This window comes from Cynocephalus volans, chromosome 11, assembly GCF_027409185.1.
Source record: "Cynocephalus volans isolate mCynVol1 chromosome 11, mCynVol1.pri, whole genome shotgun sequence".
Lineage (NCBI taxonomy): Eukaryota > Metazoa > Chordata > Mammalia > Dermoptera > Cynocephalidae > Cynocephalus > Cynocephalus volans.
This window is the reverse complement of record NC_084470.1, coordinates 115,633,850-115,649,058: the sequence shown is the minus strand read 5'-3', so window position 1 is coordinate 115,649,058 and position 15,209 is coordinate 115,633,850. Positions and strand designations below refer to the sequence as shown.

The following is a 15,209-nucleotide window of genomic DNA, read 5'->3' as shown; positions in this document are numbered from 1 at the left end:
GCACCTTCCCACATAATTTAGTCTCTGCCATAGAAACACTTGAAAACTGAGTTCTCGGGGGCTCACTCCAAATCTTGCATAATTATTAAGTGGCTTTCTCAGATTTCTATTTAACAAAGCTTTATTGCATGCCTCCTCTTACAGGACTTATGCCGACTACAAGGAACTTGGAGTTCAGTTACCGTGAGACCCATGAAAACAAATCATGCTAAACAACAAATGTTCATTCATGTACAAAGTGGTCTGTGAACACTGCAGATGGAGGAATTGACTGTCCAAGCGTGCTAGAGAGGCTTCTCAGAGTAGAGAAGTGACAGCTGGAATCGAACCTTGAAAGACAAGTTGTGTTCTCTGGACAGACACGATTAGGGAGGGGAGGATAAGGGAGTTGGGTAGACAGAGGGGTAGACAGACTAAGGTGGTGGTGGTGAGGAGCTAAGAAAACATGCTGGGTTTGGGGCAATGAGTAAGAAGAGAAGAGTGGCCGAGTGAAGAGGCAGGACTGGCTTTGGGGTAAGCTAGCCAAAGAGCTCCATGCATAGCAATCTATAAAAAGCACTAAAATAAAAAATACGATGCCAATTAACTCAGCCACTTGTAGCTCCTTACATAACTTTTTAAACCTACGTTAGTCTTATTCCCTTGAGGTGAGACGGTGCCCTTGAATGTTAATTAAAAAGTTCTCCTGGCTGGCAAATCCAATTATCTTATGTTACATTCAGAGCACGTAATAAATTACTTATTTTTAACATAAAAAGGTTTGTAATTCTTATTAATAGAAAGCCAGGTTTCTTTCACTCCCAGGCTGAACAGATATTTAAAGAAAAATGACCTATTTATGCATTGCCCAATTACTAGCTTTCTGGTAATGCACGTATTCCTTCATCAAGCCCTGGCTGGAGGTCTCTAGGTTCCCTCTCCCAGGTAAAAATGAGACTGTTCCATTTGGGTGAGTGAGCTGGAAATGTTGGTTTTTGTGGGTGCCCCCCAAAAGACTACGTTCAATGAAGTAGTGTCAATGAATTATGTGTTCTAAACCCCAAATGACCTATTTGGTAGTCTTTTCTAGTAATTTTTTGTTTGGTAGGAATCTTAAAAGTAAAATATGACTGTCCCTGTCTTAGTGCCACCATATTCTCCTGGATGTTCCAAAACATCAGGGACTTCAATATTTTACCATGAGGTTTTGTACACATCTTCTATATGCTCAACAGACCTCTAAGTTAGGTGTTCAGAAATATAGCGTCTTTGGGCTGGCCAGTTAGTTCAGTTGGTTAGAGTGTGGTGTTACAACACCAAGGTCAAGGGTTCAGATCCCCTTATCAGACAGTTGCCAAAAATTAAAATAAAATAAAAAAGAAGAAATATAGTCTTAGGCCATTTTAAGCTGATATAACTGAGTGCCATAGACTGGGTAATTTATAATAAACAGTAATTTATTTGTTTCATGGTTCTGGAGGGTGAGAATTCCAAGTTCAAGGGGCCACATGTAGTCAGGGCCTTCTTGGTGCCTTATCCCTAGGCCAAGGCGGAAGGGCAAGAGAACACAACTGAGCAAGAGGGGGCCACGCTTGCTTCTATAACCAAGCCACTCTCGAGATAAGACATTAATCCATTCTCGAGCGCTCTGCACGTGAGCTTTGGAAGACACATTCAAATCATAGCATATACTCTCTCTATGATGACTACACCCTAAAGTCAAGTGTAAACCTTTTTTTTTTTTTTTTTGCCTGATGGCTGGCGGGTACTGCGATCCAAACCCGTGACCCAGTCATGTGTAAACTTTAAATTATGATTATGAGTAACCAGTACATTCGCATTGATTCTTCTCTTCTTGGCTGTTGGACCTAAAGCCGATGATTATTATACCTTTCTGTGCTCTCGTTTTCTCATGGGAAATAACACCACCACCAATTCTAAGCTTTACAGGTTTGGGTTGAGGAATAAACGAGATAACACACGTAAAGTGCGTAGTACAGTCCTGGCCGCACAGTAAGCTCCCACCGTGCATCCTTCCGAAGGGGACCGTTTCTTGCATCTGTATTCAGCTCTCAGCAAGTCTTCAGCGTGGCCCCGCCCACGTTCAGGTACCTGAGGAGGGCATTGTGCAGAGTGGGTAGGGTCAGGGGTCAAAGTGCAAAGGTCAGACGGCGGGTTTTGAGGCAGTGTGTAAAGGAGTCTGAGGAGCGGTCCCTGGACATCGGTGACCTACGCAACCTCAACCAGAGGACAGAGTTACCGAGATCCACCCGGTGCCGCTGGCTTTCCCCACCCGCGTTTGGTTTAGCTCCGCCCCTTTCTCCCCAGTGGTCGAATGCGGAAGCCGACGCCGACGCCGACGCCATTGCCTAGCGACACCCTTTTCCCAAGATGCCTAGGGTGTTGTGTTCTTCCTAACCAATCAGAGAGGCGAGGCGACCTCGCCGCCTGCCAATAGACTGCGCGGTCAGGGCCCGCGACGGTTAAACCGGGCCAAGGCCGGGACGGCAGCTCGGTGGGGCGGGGGAGTCCCGGGATCGGCGGCCGGAACTTCACGGCTGCGGCGTGACCTGCGGGAGGCAGCGCGAATCCGGCGGCGGGCCCGGCCATGCCGTCCCGAGCGGAGGACTATGAAGTACTGTACACCATTGGCACGGGCTCCTATGGCCGCTGCCAGAAGATCCGGAGGAAGAGTGACGGCAAGGTGACCGTAGGCCCCTGCCCCGTCCCGCCCCTGCTGAGGTTTCGCCAGCCCAGGGCCGAGCGCCTTGCGCCGCCGAAGGGAACCGAGAGGCCTGGGGTTGTGGGTGCCCGGAAGACTCGGCCGCCTCCTCCAGGTCTGCGTCTGACAGCCTGTCCTGGGTCGCTCAAGGCATGGGAGACTGTGTCTTTTGATCTCTGTACTTTCCCCTCTTTTTCATTCCTCTCCCATGCCTTCCCTTTCTCCTGTTTTGACCTGCTAAGGGCCGTCCATTGGGTGACAGGGAGCTGACTCCTGAGCTATTTTTAGAGAAGAGTAGCCCTCTCAAACTCGAGAAAGGGGCAGACCCACCAGAACCTGAAACTTTATAACTGCAGTCATAACTCATTTAAAATACCCATTATTCAGGTTTTTGGATTCAGATTTCCAAATGCAGTCAGGTAGACCTTGTACAGAAAGAAACATTGGAGAGGAAGCTGCCCGGCTGCTGATGGAGAGACTAAGGTCTCTCATCCTGGGGAAGCATGACCCAGTGCAATGGCCAGGGACTTTGACCACCTCTGCCTCAGCCTGGACTAAAATACTTTTGTGCCAACCTCCCACTAAAAAACTAAGGTAGGGATTGGCGGCCTCATCCCCTTCTCTCCCCTCATAGCATCATTTACCGCTTAAAAATTAGAGGAAGATTATGGAAATAAACTCGTGGTTCCATAAGTTTTTGAACTAAATTAGGTAATGACCATGACTATAGGATATATTTAAAAGGGAAGTAATTTTTTTTTTTTTTTAATTTTGGAACTTCCATTCTTTGTTTTTGAGCGTACAAGTTGACTTATACCTTGTAAATTCTTATTTCAGATATTAGTTTGGAAAGAACTTGACTATGGCTCCATGACAGAAGCTGAGAAACAGATGCTTGTTTCTGAAGTGAATTTGCTTCGTGAATTGAAGCATCCAAACATTGTCCGTTACTACGATCGAATTATTGACCGAACAAACACAATGCTGTACATTGTAATGGAATATTGCGAAGGAGGGGATCTGGCCAGTGTAATTACAAAAGGAACCAAGGAAAGGTAAATGTAATCTTTTAAATGTAAGCTGAAAATGGGTCTATTTTCGTTTCTGTTAAGCATCTTCTTTTAGGATTAAGGACAAAATACTTAGTAATGTGGAAGAGTGTACTCGTATTTATTTGGTGGGTCCCCAGTATTTTAGAAAATCCCTGGTGAATCAACACCCATATTTCATATCAAAATAATAATTTATTTCCCTATTTTTACTCTTGAAAAACTAGATAATTTCTATCATCCCATCTTTGGAATGATTTTATTCAGAAGTTATATGTTGTATAACTGCTTTGGTTTCAGACAGTACTTAGATGAAGAGTTTGTTCTTCGAGTGATGACTCAGTTGACTCTGGCCCTGAAGGAATGTCACAGACGAAGTGATGGTGGCCATACTGTGCTGCATCGGGATTTGAAACCAGCCAATGTTTTCCTGGATGGCAAGCAAAACGTCAAGCTTGGAGACTTTGGGCTAGCTAGAATATTAAACCACGATACAAGTTTTGCAAAAACATTTGTTGGCACACCTTATTACATGTCTCCTGTAAGTATTTCAGAATTTGGACTTTTTACACATCTTAATGCTAAGTGTTCAAGTGCAGGGAAATTGAGGTTTTTCTTTGCTTGTTTAGTAATATCCAGTAGCCAAGAATTAATAATACTGTTTCTTTTTTTTTTTTTTTTTTTTGTCGTTTTTTTTTTTTTTCGTGACCGGCACTCAGCCAGTGAGTGCACTGGTCAGTCCTATATATAGGATCCGAACCCACGGCGGGAGCGTTGCCGCGCTCCCAGCGCAGCACTCTACCAAGTGCGCCACGGGCTCGGCCCTTAATAATACTGTTTCATTTTATGTTTATATTTTTCCACATGGTCCACCACACCATTAAATTCCTCTATATCAGCAATTCAAGCTTTTATTGAATGACTATCATGTGCTAACCTCTAGGATTATAAAGATGAAATGGCTTTTGTCTTTGTCTTTAAGAGCAGTGTTTTCCAAAATATAGGTCCTGGTCACCTGCATCAGACTCACTTGGAATGTTTCTTTAAAATGCAGAGTCCTGGGCCCCAAGCCCAAACCCAGTGAATTTGGGTCTCTGGGCAGGTCCTTGGACTCTGCTCCACCTCCACCTGCCCCCCTCCCTTTTATTTTGGACTCTGTATTTTATTTTATTTTTTGACTCTGCATTTTAACAGACTCTCTAGATGATTCTTGTGCTGGAGATTCAGGGCTCAAGAGGCTTGCTCACTTCAGATAACATGTTTTTAAGGTGTTATTTTTTTTCCTTCTATTGCTGGATATTTTGTTTCCAAAATGTCTCACCATTCTAAAGAGCACCGCCATGCATATCTTTGTATGAATTACCTTTCTTCCTTTTTAGTTATTTCCTTGGAGTGTAGCTCATAAAATGAAATTGCCAGGGCAGAGAGTACGAACAGTTTGTGGCTGTTATTAGATACTGCATGATGGCTTTTAAAAGGCTTGAGTCATTAAGTAATAGCACCAGTCTATTAGCATATGAAATCTGAGCAGATAAAGATGGAGATGTATTTATTAGTTTTATTTCTAGGATTTTCCAGATCTTTATATATTATGTTAACAGATCTGACTGCAGTATAGAATTAATGGTTGTGTTTTTAGCTAAGATTAGATATGGCCAGAGCAGTGCGATTTTTCTCACTGCATCAAATTCCAAAAGAAAAGGCTTTAACATAACAGAAAATTATCCAGAAGTGGTCCTTGGAAAATTTGAAACCTGTGTAAATCTTTTGTCCCTTTTTCCTTCTGCTCTTGTAATTAGATCAGTTCAGTTTCCCTAAGGCATTGATTGTCAAAAAGTGTTATCAGATTCACCTGTTGGACTTTAAAACACCAACCAGCCTCCTGGAGCTTTTGGTACTTCCCTCCGTGCCCTATGCTAAGAATAAGAAATATGGTAGACTGTTGTTACTGTAGGTGTGGAAGGAAGGCAAACAATTAAAGTGCATAGTGAGAATATTAGTTACTGCTGTGGTTTTTATAGTGGACTAAGGAAAAATATATAAGTAGATAATTCATTTAGCTATTTATGTCTATATTCATTTAAATGTGGGCTAGATATATGTTTTGGTTATTCTGGAATTTTCTCTGGTTTGTTTGTTTGTTTGTTTATTTATTTATTTATATATTTTTGGTGGCTGGCCAGTACCAGGATCCAAACCCTTGACGTTGTCCAGCCACGGGGATCCAAACCCTAGACCTTGGTGTTACTTACCGAGCTCTAACCAACTGAGCTAACCACCCATCCTCTGGTTCTTTTCAAATGGAATTTCTAGATTATGAATGCCTTTTGGATAAAGAGTAGTGGTATTTCATATTTACCTTTGAAATATTAGTGCCTAGCCTATAGTAACTACTTTCATTTGTGAATGAAAAATAAGTGAATAAATTATATATAACGAAGTATATTGGGACAAGATCATCTCCTTTTTTCAATTATAAATTTGAAGAAAAAGTATAGGCTAAAAACTTTGAAGTTTCATTTGTGTCTCAGTGTTAATTTTATAACAAAATAAAATAAAACAAACAAAATAAGTTCTTAACTCCTTCCACTTTCTAACCTTTTTCCACCTCTAGGAACAAATGAATCGCATGTCCTACAATGAAAAATCAGATATCTGGTCACTGGGTTGCCTGCTGTATGAATTGTGTGCATTAATGTAAGTATGATGAGGACAGATTCCTATTCTAAGGTTTACAGTGTTGTCAGCCTTTTACTGGGTTCAGCTTTTTGAACATCCATGCTAATGAAAGCCTGTTCAAGTCTGAAAGAATTACACCTTGGGTTAAAATTAAGGTAGAGGGACAGGTTTTAAAAAACAACTTACAAATTAAAAGTATAACACATGAGTCTGGGTCTTGACTTGTACAAGTGTCTTGACTGGTCAGATGCTTCCCCATTAGACTGACGCTTAGCTCAAGGCGCAAGTACCTAGGTCAGGCAGGAAACATACAGCTACTGTAAGGACATAGAAGAAATGAAACAAAAATCAAGGGGAGATGTCTGAGGATCTGGAGAACAGGAAGGAGCTCTGATTCTTTCCCTTCTTTTCCTTTTTTTCCCTTCCGAACTATTCTTAGGAGCAGTAGTTCTCAACCTAGGATAGGAGAAAGCAATTCTGCCCCTCATGGGGCATTTGACAATGTCTGGAGACAGTTTTGGTTGTCATTACTGGGTATCTACTGGCATCTAGTGAGTGGAGACCCAGGGATACTGCAAAATATCCTACAGGGCACAGGACAGCCTCACAACAAAGAATTCTATGACCCTAAATATCAATAATGCTAAGGTTAGGAAACTCAGCTATACAGGAAAATCTCAGAAGTAGAAACATAAGTACAAACTGTAGCTTAAAACTACTTTTGGTTTGGTTCTTATTATATATTTTCATTTTTACATTTTGAAAATTTCTTCCTTTTTTAAAAAAAAATCCCAGGCCTCCATTTACAGCTTTCAACCAGAAAGAACTAGCTGGGAAGATCAGAGAAGGCAAATTCAGGCGAATTCCATACCGTTACTCTGATGAATTGAATGACATTATTACGAAGATGTTAAATTTAAAGGTAAAGGTTATATATTGTCTGTTTCTGTCCCTCAATTAGGTTTTGGAGTACCATGCATGTTCTCTCTCGTAAAGCAATAGAAACTAAAGAAACATTAGATATATTTCCTCAGCCTAATATACTGTTAACACAAGTGAAAACATACGTAGATTTGGCAAATTGCACATCCTTGCCGGCCTACCTTCTGCGTTTTCTTTATTTCTCCTCCCACTCTCTGCCTTGCTAACAGATGGTTGGTAGCAAGAAAAGATTACAAAAAGGAATGAAATCCTCAGTTCCCCTTGTCCTCGCCTACCTCAAAGTGGCAGGTGGTAAGGGAAGGGGCCAGAAATAAGACTTTATTACTCTCCCTCTATCTCTAATTGAGACATTAGAGATGGAGTGGAGGAAAGGGGGCTGAGGAGGGAGGACTGCTAAAAACCAACAGAGGGAAATAACTTGAATAGAGAGATTGTGATGTAAAGCTCTGGCCATGGCTGGAGAAGGGGATATTCTGGGGATCAGGCTGGTGTAAGAGGAGGAAGATGCTGTAGGATCACAAGGAAGGATAAGGTGAGTAAGAGGATTGAAGGTCAGTGAGAGAGTATCCTGCTTAATGTAGTTTAGAGATGCCAGAGCAGTACTTCCCCTAAAACAGACCCTAGCAACACTACCAAGCACCAGCACAAGATGTGCCAGAGTACTGCAGGGATGAGCCTTCTTAGAAAAGTGAAAAGGCAAAAGGGGAAAAAAGGTAAATTAAAATCTGCGTTGCCTTGTGGACCCAGAACCTCATGAGTTAAAACCACCAGCAAACTTATTTTTCCAGATGTTTAACACCTATCCGTAAAGGAGTCCTTTCTTTTGCCTTGGAAATATATGTCCTTTTAATGTAACTGCTCTCTTAGGAGGAAAATTCTGTTATGCAATCTGTAACACTGAGTATTTTTCCCCCAGGATTACCATCGACCTTCCGTTGAAGAAATCCTTGAGAACCCTTTGATCGCAGACTTGGTTGTGGAAGAGCACAGGAGAAATCTGGAGAGAAGAGGGCGACGATTAGGAGAGCCAGAAAAGTTGCAGGATTCCAGCCCTGTATTGAGTGAACTGAAACTAAAGGAAGTACAGTTGCAGGAGCGAGAGCGAGCCATCAAAGCAAGGGAAGAAAGATTGGAGCGTAAGTCTGATGGGGGTTGGAGCAAAAGAGGGCTGTGAGTGGGTTATGTTAATGTGTGTGACTATCTATTTGAGCAGAATATTTTATATGTGTAGGCACTATTAGAATCTTTTTATAAACATTTGAGAAAGCAAATTATGTATTGTAGACTAAATAGTCAACCTTGCTGGCATGTTCATGTTGGACTTCCTTCTCTCAGATCAGTTGCTAGTCATTATATATTGTTGGGCATTGACTGATGGCCCTAACACAATAGCCATTATACTTTATTGTAGAGTTACTTTTTTCTTTCTCATCTTTAATATAAACACCCTAAAGTTTTTCCATTGTAAAGGAAAGTTTTAAAATTTGCTGCCTTCCATAATAAAAATCATGACTTCTACTCTCTAAAATAGCTGCTCCAACACAGTTCCACATCTAAAATCCTACAGTGTGTAGGCACTAGACATGCTCAGGCAATTCAGTAGAGAATACAGTTGCAAGATACAACTGATGGGTATTAAACATCGACTTGATGTATGTTAACTGACTCGGTGCTAAGTAGTTTTTGATCTTAGAAGTCTGTCCACATCACTACGATGAGAACTGCTACCAAGGTGCAAGGTAGCAACAGCAATTAGGTTCTTTACACATTAAGGGACGAGACATGGGGTCATGTCTGTCTTCCACCACCCTTGTGACTCACCTGATTTCACTTCTGCAGCTTTATGTCCAATACAGACTTTAAATTTTTTTCTATCAAATAAAATTTTCTTTTTAAATGTGTTTATAAAGTATCCAATGCATTTGTTAATGTATTGCTTCCCCATGATAATGAAATATTGTTATAGTACTGTGAGATATGTTTACAGGTACAACGTATGCTTACCTGGAAACCTTTTCTGACTCTTCTGTCAAAAGAATTCTGTAAAAAAAAAACAAAAAACCACTTTTTCTTAAAACTTTCTCCAATGTTTTTTTAATTTCATAAAGCAACTGAAATCTGAACACTTTCTAAATAGTAAATAGTAGCCTTTGTCACTAATCTAAAGAACCACCTCCTAACTGAGTTGTGGGTTTTTTCTCCTTCTATTTGGGTGCTGTCATTCAACCAGAAGAAGATTTTGTACTATGTGACCAGGTGGTGCCCTGAAAATTAACTGTTGCCTTTTTTGAGTGCAGAGCAGAGATGGCTTTAGTTTTTTGTTTTCCCGAAGGAGTTACTCCTACACAACATGATCAAAGATTGAAGCTAAATTTGTGCTTGTCCTTAAACAAGTCCTTACAAGAAAACTTAAGATAACATACAACATACTAAAACTGAATTAAAAACTAGCACAATCAGGTTACCCAGGTATACAGTAAGAAACCTCTCAGTGGTCAGGCATGCCAGTCTTAGTGATAATAAAAAGTGATAAGATTACCAAATGTAAATCGTTTTACAGCCAAAGCCACTTGTTAATCTTTTTTCTTTCTTTTTCTATTCCCCTTTTAAAGAGAAGGAACGTGAGCTTTGTGTTCGTGAGAGACTAGCAGAGGACAAACTGGTCAGAGCAGAAAGTCTGCTGAAGAATTACAGCCTGCTGAAGGAACAGAAGCGCCTGTCTCTGGCGAGCAGTCCAGGTAGGATAATGAGCTCAGTAAACAGAAGCTGGTGCTGCGAGTGAAGAATCGTGCAGCGGTGTAGCCCCCCGGGTGGCTTTGGCAGCCTTTTTAATTTACAGAGTCTCAAATTTTAAGGTGGATTTCATTGAATATATGCATTTCAATGGAAGTGAAATTCTGTTACAGCAAGACTTATTTACTGGGTTCATAGACCTGAGGCAATGAGTCATACGATTTCATCTTTGGTTTTATTTACCTTATCAAACTATGTGTTAAACGTTCGTTTTTAAAACAAAATATTTGTTTTTAAAAATTAGGGCATGTTAAAAACTACCGTGTGTTTCAGATTTTTCTCTGAGTATATTATCAAAACTCTACATTTCTCTACATTTTCAAACAAAAACCCTAGCATTTTAATACTGCCCCACCTCGTCCTTCATAGAAAGTTTGGCTTAAAAGGCATGATGAGCCAACTGAAGAATAGGCCATCACTTTTGGATCATGTAGTTTTCAACATTTGATTGTTTAATATCTACATATGCTCTGTATGTTTCCTTCTTTATTCAGAGTTGGGTACATAGACAGCTTTGTCGGGGCCTGCCTTTGTGTGGTGCTGTCCCTTCCCTCTGCTGTAGGGAGACGTGGTTATCGCATTTACTGAGGAACCCTTTCTAACATGCTTTATACATTTCATAGAAGCCCTGAATCTAATTTAATCTAGTTACTAAAAGTATGGAAAATGCAGTGTTAAACATCGTTGCCAGTGAAATTTACTCAGAGTTCTTCTGACTCCCTTATTTCGTGTAGGACAGCATATGACGGTACTGCAAAAAGTTCATGGGAAGATTTGGATTATCTTTTAGTTCTATTTTTCCACAAACATTTTGAGTTCCCTCGTATATGAAGGGTGCCATTTCTATCTTTAGTAAATTGAGAGAGAATCTGATCAATATAGTGAGTACGGCAGCATTTTGTAAATGGAACAGACAAAAAAACCTACATAAGTTAGTTTGATGATTATAATAACTTTATAGTGAATAAGTGATGAAAATAAATGAAACAAGGAATATATGAAACTTTGGCTTCATTTCTTTAAATATTTTGTTTTTTCTAAATATCTACCTACCATTTCAGTATTTTTAGAATATTTATTTCGGGTTTTCTTATATTCCACACTGTTGTCTGTAAAGACAAAATAGACTTAAATCATGATTAGAGTGATAAAGTGAGGGGGAAATTTTATCTGGGTGAATTTCATGCATTAAACCCATTGCAGAGAATTATGGAAGACCCTATTGGGGGCAGCTCTTCCAGTTAAAGAGTTTATTTACATCTTGCCCTGATAGTCTTTGAGCAAGGGATGCAAATAGCTAGATAAGAATGACATAGAGTGTACTCAGATAGATATGGGAGTCTACTTGTATGTGGATCATGGCAAGTATTATGGGCTATGAGGCATTTTATTTGTTTGTTTGGATTTTGTTGTTGGCTGGCCGGTTCAGGGATCTGAACCCGTGACCTTGGTATTATAAGGCTGTACTTGTACAGATGGAACTAACTGGCCAGCCAAGGAGACATTGTAGAGAGCTGAGTACTGAAAGTACTGAGCATGTCAGAGCCACAAAGCAGTGGGGAGAGGGTGCCATTCTGAACTCGACAGCTGGAAATGTCCTTCCCCGTCCTTGGGCAATAGTGACATGAGGAAGACGTCACAGATATACCAAGATCATTACAATTAGCAGCAGCATCTTTTTAAAAGCTGTTGTCTTTTTAATGGCATTCTCATTCTTTTTCTGAACACTTTTTTTTACTTATAAAACCATCCCATTAGTAAGACAACGTTGGTTTACAAATGTATAGGTATTTGCAGTAATAATAGATGGATGTATTTGAAACAGTGGAGTTAAGGTCTCAAAGCAATCCAGGTTGTTTTGAAGCAGAAACAATGTAGGATGTAGGAAGTCCTGCCACTGGAAGACCACGTGTCTGTGTGCCAGCCTGCTCCCACCTCGGACCTCTTCCGTTTCTCTGACCTGGAGCACTCTTCGTCTCCTCACTTTCATCAGGTCTTGGCTCAAAAGTCACCTTAGCAGCCTTTCTCTCATCACTGCACCCACCGCCCAGCATGTCCGTCTCCCTTTCTCAGTGTTGTCTTTCCCCATTGCACATACACCATTGAATATTCCCCTTCTGGACTTGTTTATTTGTTTATGGTCTGTCTCCTCCTACTAGGATAGGGTCTTTGTTTGGTTCACAATGGCCTAGACTGTGAGCTCAGTAAGTATGTGAACACATTTCCTTTAAATGAATACAAAGGAAAAATAAAACGGTTCTGGAATTCAAACCCCCAACCCTCAAATAGTTCTGTCAGTAGTTAATACTGTTGGCACTTTAAGGAAATATGATTATTTATTTCCATGTAAAAAATAGACCACGTTTTCCACTACCCTGTTACTTGATTTGCCTCTCTCACACTGAATTTGTTTAGGTTCTTTCTAAAACAAGTCTCTGGTCAGTTAAGTGTCTTGAACACTTACCCAAAGCTTTAGTTACTCTCTATAGGAGAGAGCCTCTGCTTCTATACTTTTCTGGAAGTAATGTTTTCTCTGTAGGATGGTGCTTATTTTAAAAAATAGAAATAGAGATAGATAACATTGATTTCCAGAAATTTTATATCGTGATCCATAATCCCCAGTGCATTTAACCTTAAGAGAAATGTTGATTGTTACAAGAATGAAACATATGTTCCTTGATTTTTGGCACATTCCAGGATTATTGTTTTCCATGCTATGGATTAAATGGGGGGTTGGTTTCTGCCAGCCCCACACCACTAACCTCCTATCCCAGGGAAAATAAGACAGGTTCCTAGATTTCAAATGTGAACTGAAAGAGTAAATATTTTTAGATAATTATGAAAGAGTTGAGCTCCTGTCCAAGCAACTCACAACCCTTTTTCTTTTTCTTCCTAAAGAACTTCTTGATCTTCCATCCTCAGTAATTAAGAAGAAAGTTCATTTCAGTGGGGAAAGTAAAGAGAACATCATGAGGAGTGAGAATTCTGAGAGTCAGCTCACCTCCAAATCCAAATGCAAGGACCTGAAGAAAAGGCTTCATGCTGCCCAGCTGCGGGCTCAAGCCCTGTCAGATATCGAAAAAAATTATCAACTAAAAAGCAGACAGATCCTGGGCATGCGCTAGCCTAGCCAAGAGACAGAGCTTTGTACAGTATTTAATGTCACCAACACTGTAAAGATCACTATTTGACCGCTGTAGCTTGAAACATCGGTTCCATGAGCCGTGCCTTTTTGTACAGCAAGTGTGATATTTCGGAACTGCTTTTGCTGTTCTTCAACACCATTGTGCACAATGTCCACACCTTTAATATTTCTTTCTTCTTTTAAGAACACTTTTTAAAAAGAATGATACTTTTCTTGGTTGGTTTGGCTTTTAATCCTGTGTATAATTACTACTAGGAACATGAGATGTGACATTCTAAATCTTGGGGGAGAAAATAATGTTAGGATAAAAATATTTACCCAGGAGTAGCACTTAATGAGAAGTTTTTTTTGTTTTGTTTTGTTTTTTTTTAAAAAGATGACCGGTAAGGGGATCTTAACCCTTGACTTGGTGTTGTCAGCACCATGCCCAGCCAGTGAGCTAACCGGCCATCCCTATATGGGATCCAAACCCGGGGCCTTGGTGTTATCAGCACCACACTCTCCCGAGTGAGCCACGGGCCGGCCCTTAATGAGAAGTTTTAAATGACTGCGTGGTGTGCTTACAATTGCCATGTCTAGATATAAATCTAAGTCTGAAGTTTTAAATGTTCTTGAGCTTAGAAAACCTAAGTGGATACAAATTGGTCACTAATACCATGACATCTTGCTTATAAATATTCCATTGCTCTGCAGTACAAATCTATTACCTTTGTGAAAATTCATCACTGATGTCTATATCCTCTTTCCCTTTTTATTCTATTTATTGAGCTGGCTGTCACTTACCTCTTTCCCACTAAATAAAAGAATTCTTTAGTTTTCCTATATTTATGTCTCTTGCATTTGTTGATCTCTTGGTTGGAGGGATGTGTGTTTATAAGAAAACGTGGATGTGATGTTCAAGAGAGCTGCAGTCTGTTCATAAGCTGTAATGGAACTTTGCCACCCATCTCATTAATCCATGGAAACCAGTGGTTCTTAATTGGGTGATTTTGCTCCCCAGAGGACATTTGCAATGTCTGGAGACATTTTTGATAGTCATGACTGGGGGGAGAGTGCTACTGGCATCTAGTGGGTAGAGGCCAGGAATGCTGCCAAACATTCTACAGAGCACAGGGCAGCCCCCGCACAACAAAATGTCAATAGTGCCACTCTTGAGAAACCTGATCTAAGCTAAATTTGCTGGGATATACCTCACTCTTGAAGGAAACCTATTTAGAATTTGATGGATTTTTTTTTTTTAAATACATCTAACTTTTAATATGAATTAGCAGTCTTTGCTACATCCATCATATTTTTCATGTGATGTTTTCCTGGCAATGCTAATTCTTTTAGCTTAATGATATAAGCCCAAATTATGAAGAGTTAATAAAAAATGAGAGGAAATAGCTCCTTCATGTGGGTTTATTATACAGTTTATAATGTAGCTCCATCAAAGACAAATGATGTTATCCAAACAATCAGAAACTGATTACCACACCTTTGTGATATAACCAGAGATTAATCCTAATGGGACCATTTTGACATAAAATGTCGAGTATAACTCCTGGCTGACTGTATAATCTGGAAGACCCAGTGCAAAATGAAAATGTGGGGCCCTGTTCAAAAAGCAGGAAACAAGTACCATTAAAGGTACATATAAAGCTTTTTCCTTTCTTCCAGGTCTCTATCTGCTTATTGTGGTGTTATTCACTATTTAATGTTCTTTTTTTTTTTTTTTTTTAAATGACCAGTGAGGGGATCTTAACCCTTGACTTGGTGTTGTCAGCACTATGTTCTCCCAAGTGAACTAACCGGCCATCCCCATATAGGGATCCAAACCCATGGCCTTGGTGTTATCAGCACCACACTGTCCCAAGTGAGCCACAGGCCAGCCCTTATTTAATGTTCTAAGAGAAGAAAA

At 40.2% G+C, this 15,209-nt stretch overlaps 1 protein-coding gene across 1 annotated transcript; it reads left to right on the top strand.

Moving 5' to 3' along the window:
* The first annotated feature begins 2,467 nt into the window (after positions 1 to 2,467).
* Positions 2,468 to 13,735, top strand: NEK2 (NIMA related kinase 2). The gene is made up of 8 exons (XM_063114905.1): positions 2,468 to 2,683; positions 3,539 to 3,756; positions 4,051 to 4,291; positions 6,365 to 6,447; positions 7,225 to 7,351; positions 8,288 to 8,507; positions 9,984 to 10,109; positions 13,063 to 13,735. The coding sequence occupies exons 1-8, from the start codon at positions 2,588 to 2,590 to the stop codon at positions 13,287 to 13,289; spliced, it is 1,338 nt and encodes a 445-aa protein (XP_062970975.1). The 5' UTR covers positions 2,468 to 2,587; the 3' UTR covers positions 13,290 to 13,735.
* Positions 13,736 to 15,209: the final 1,474 nt, after the last annotated feature.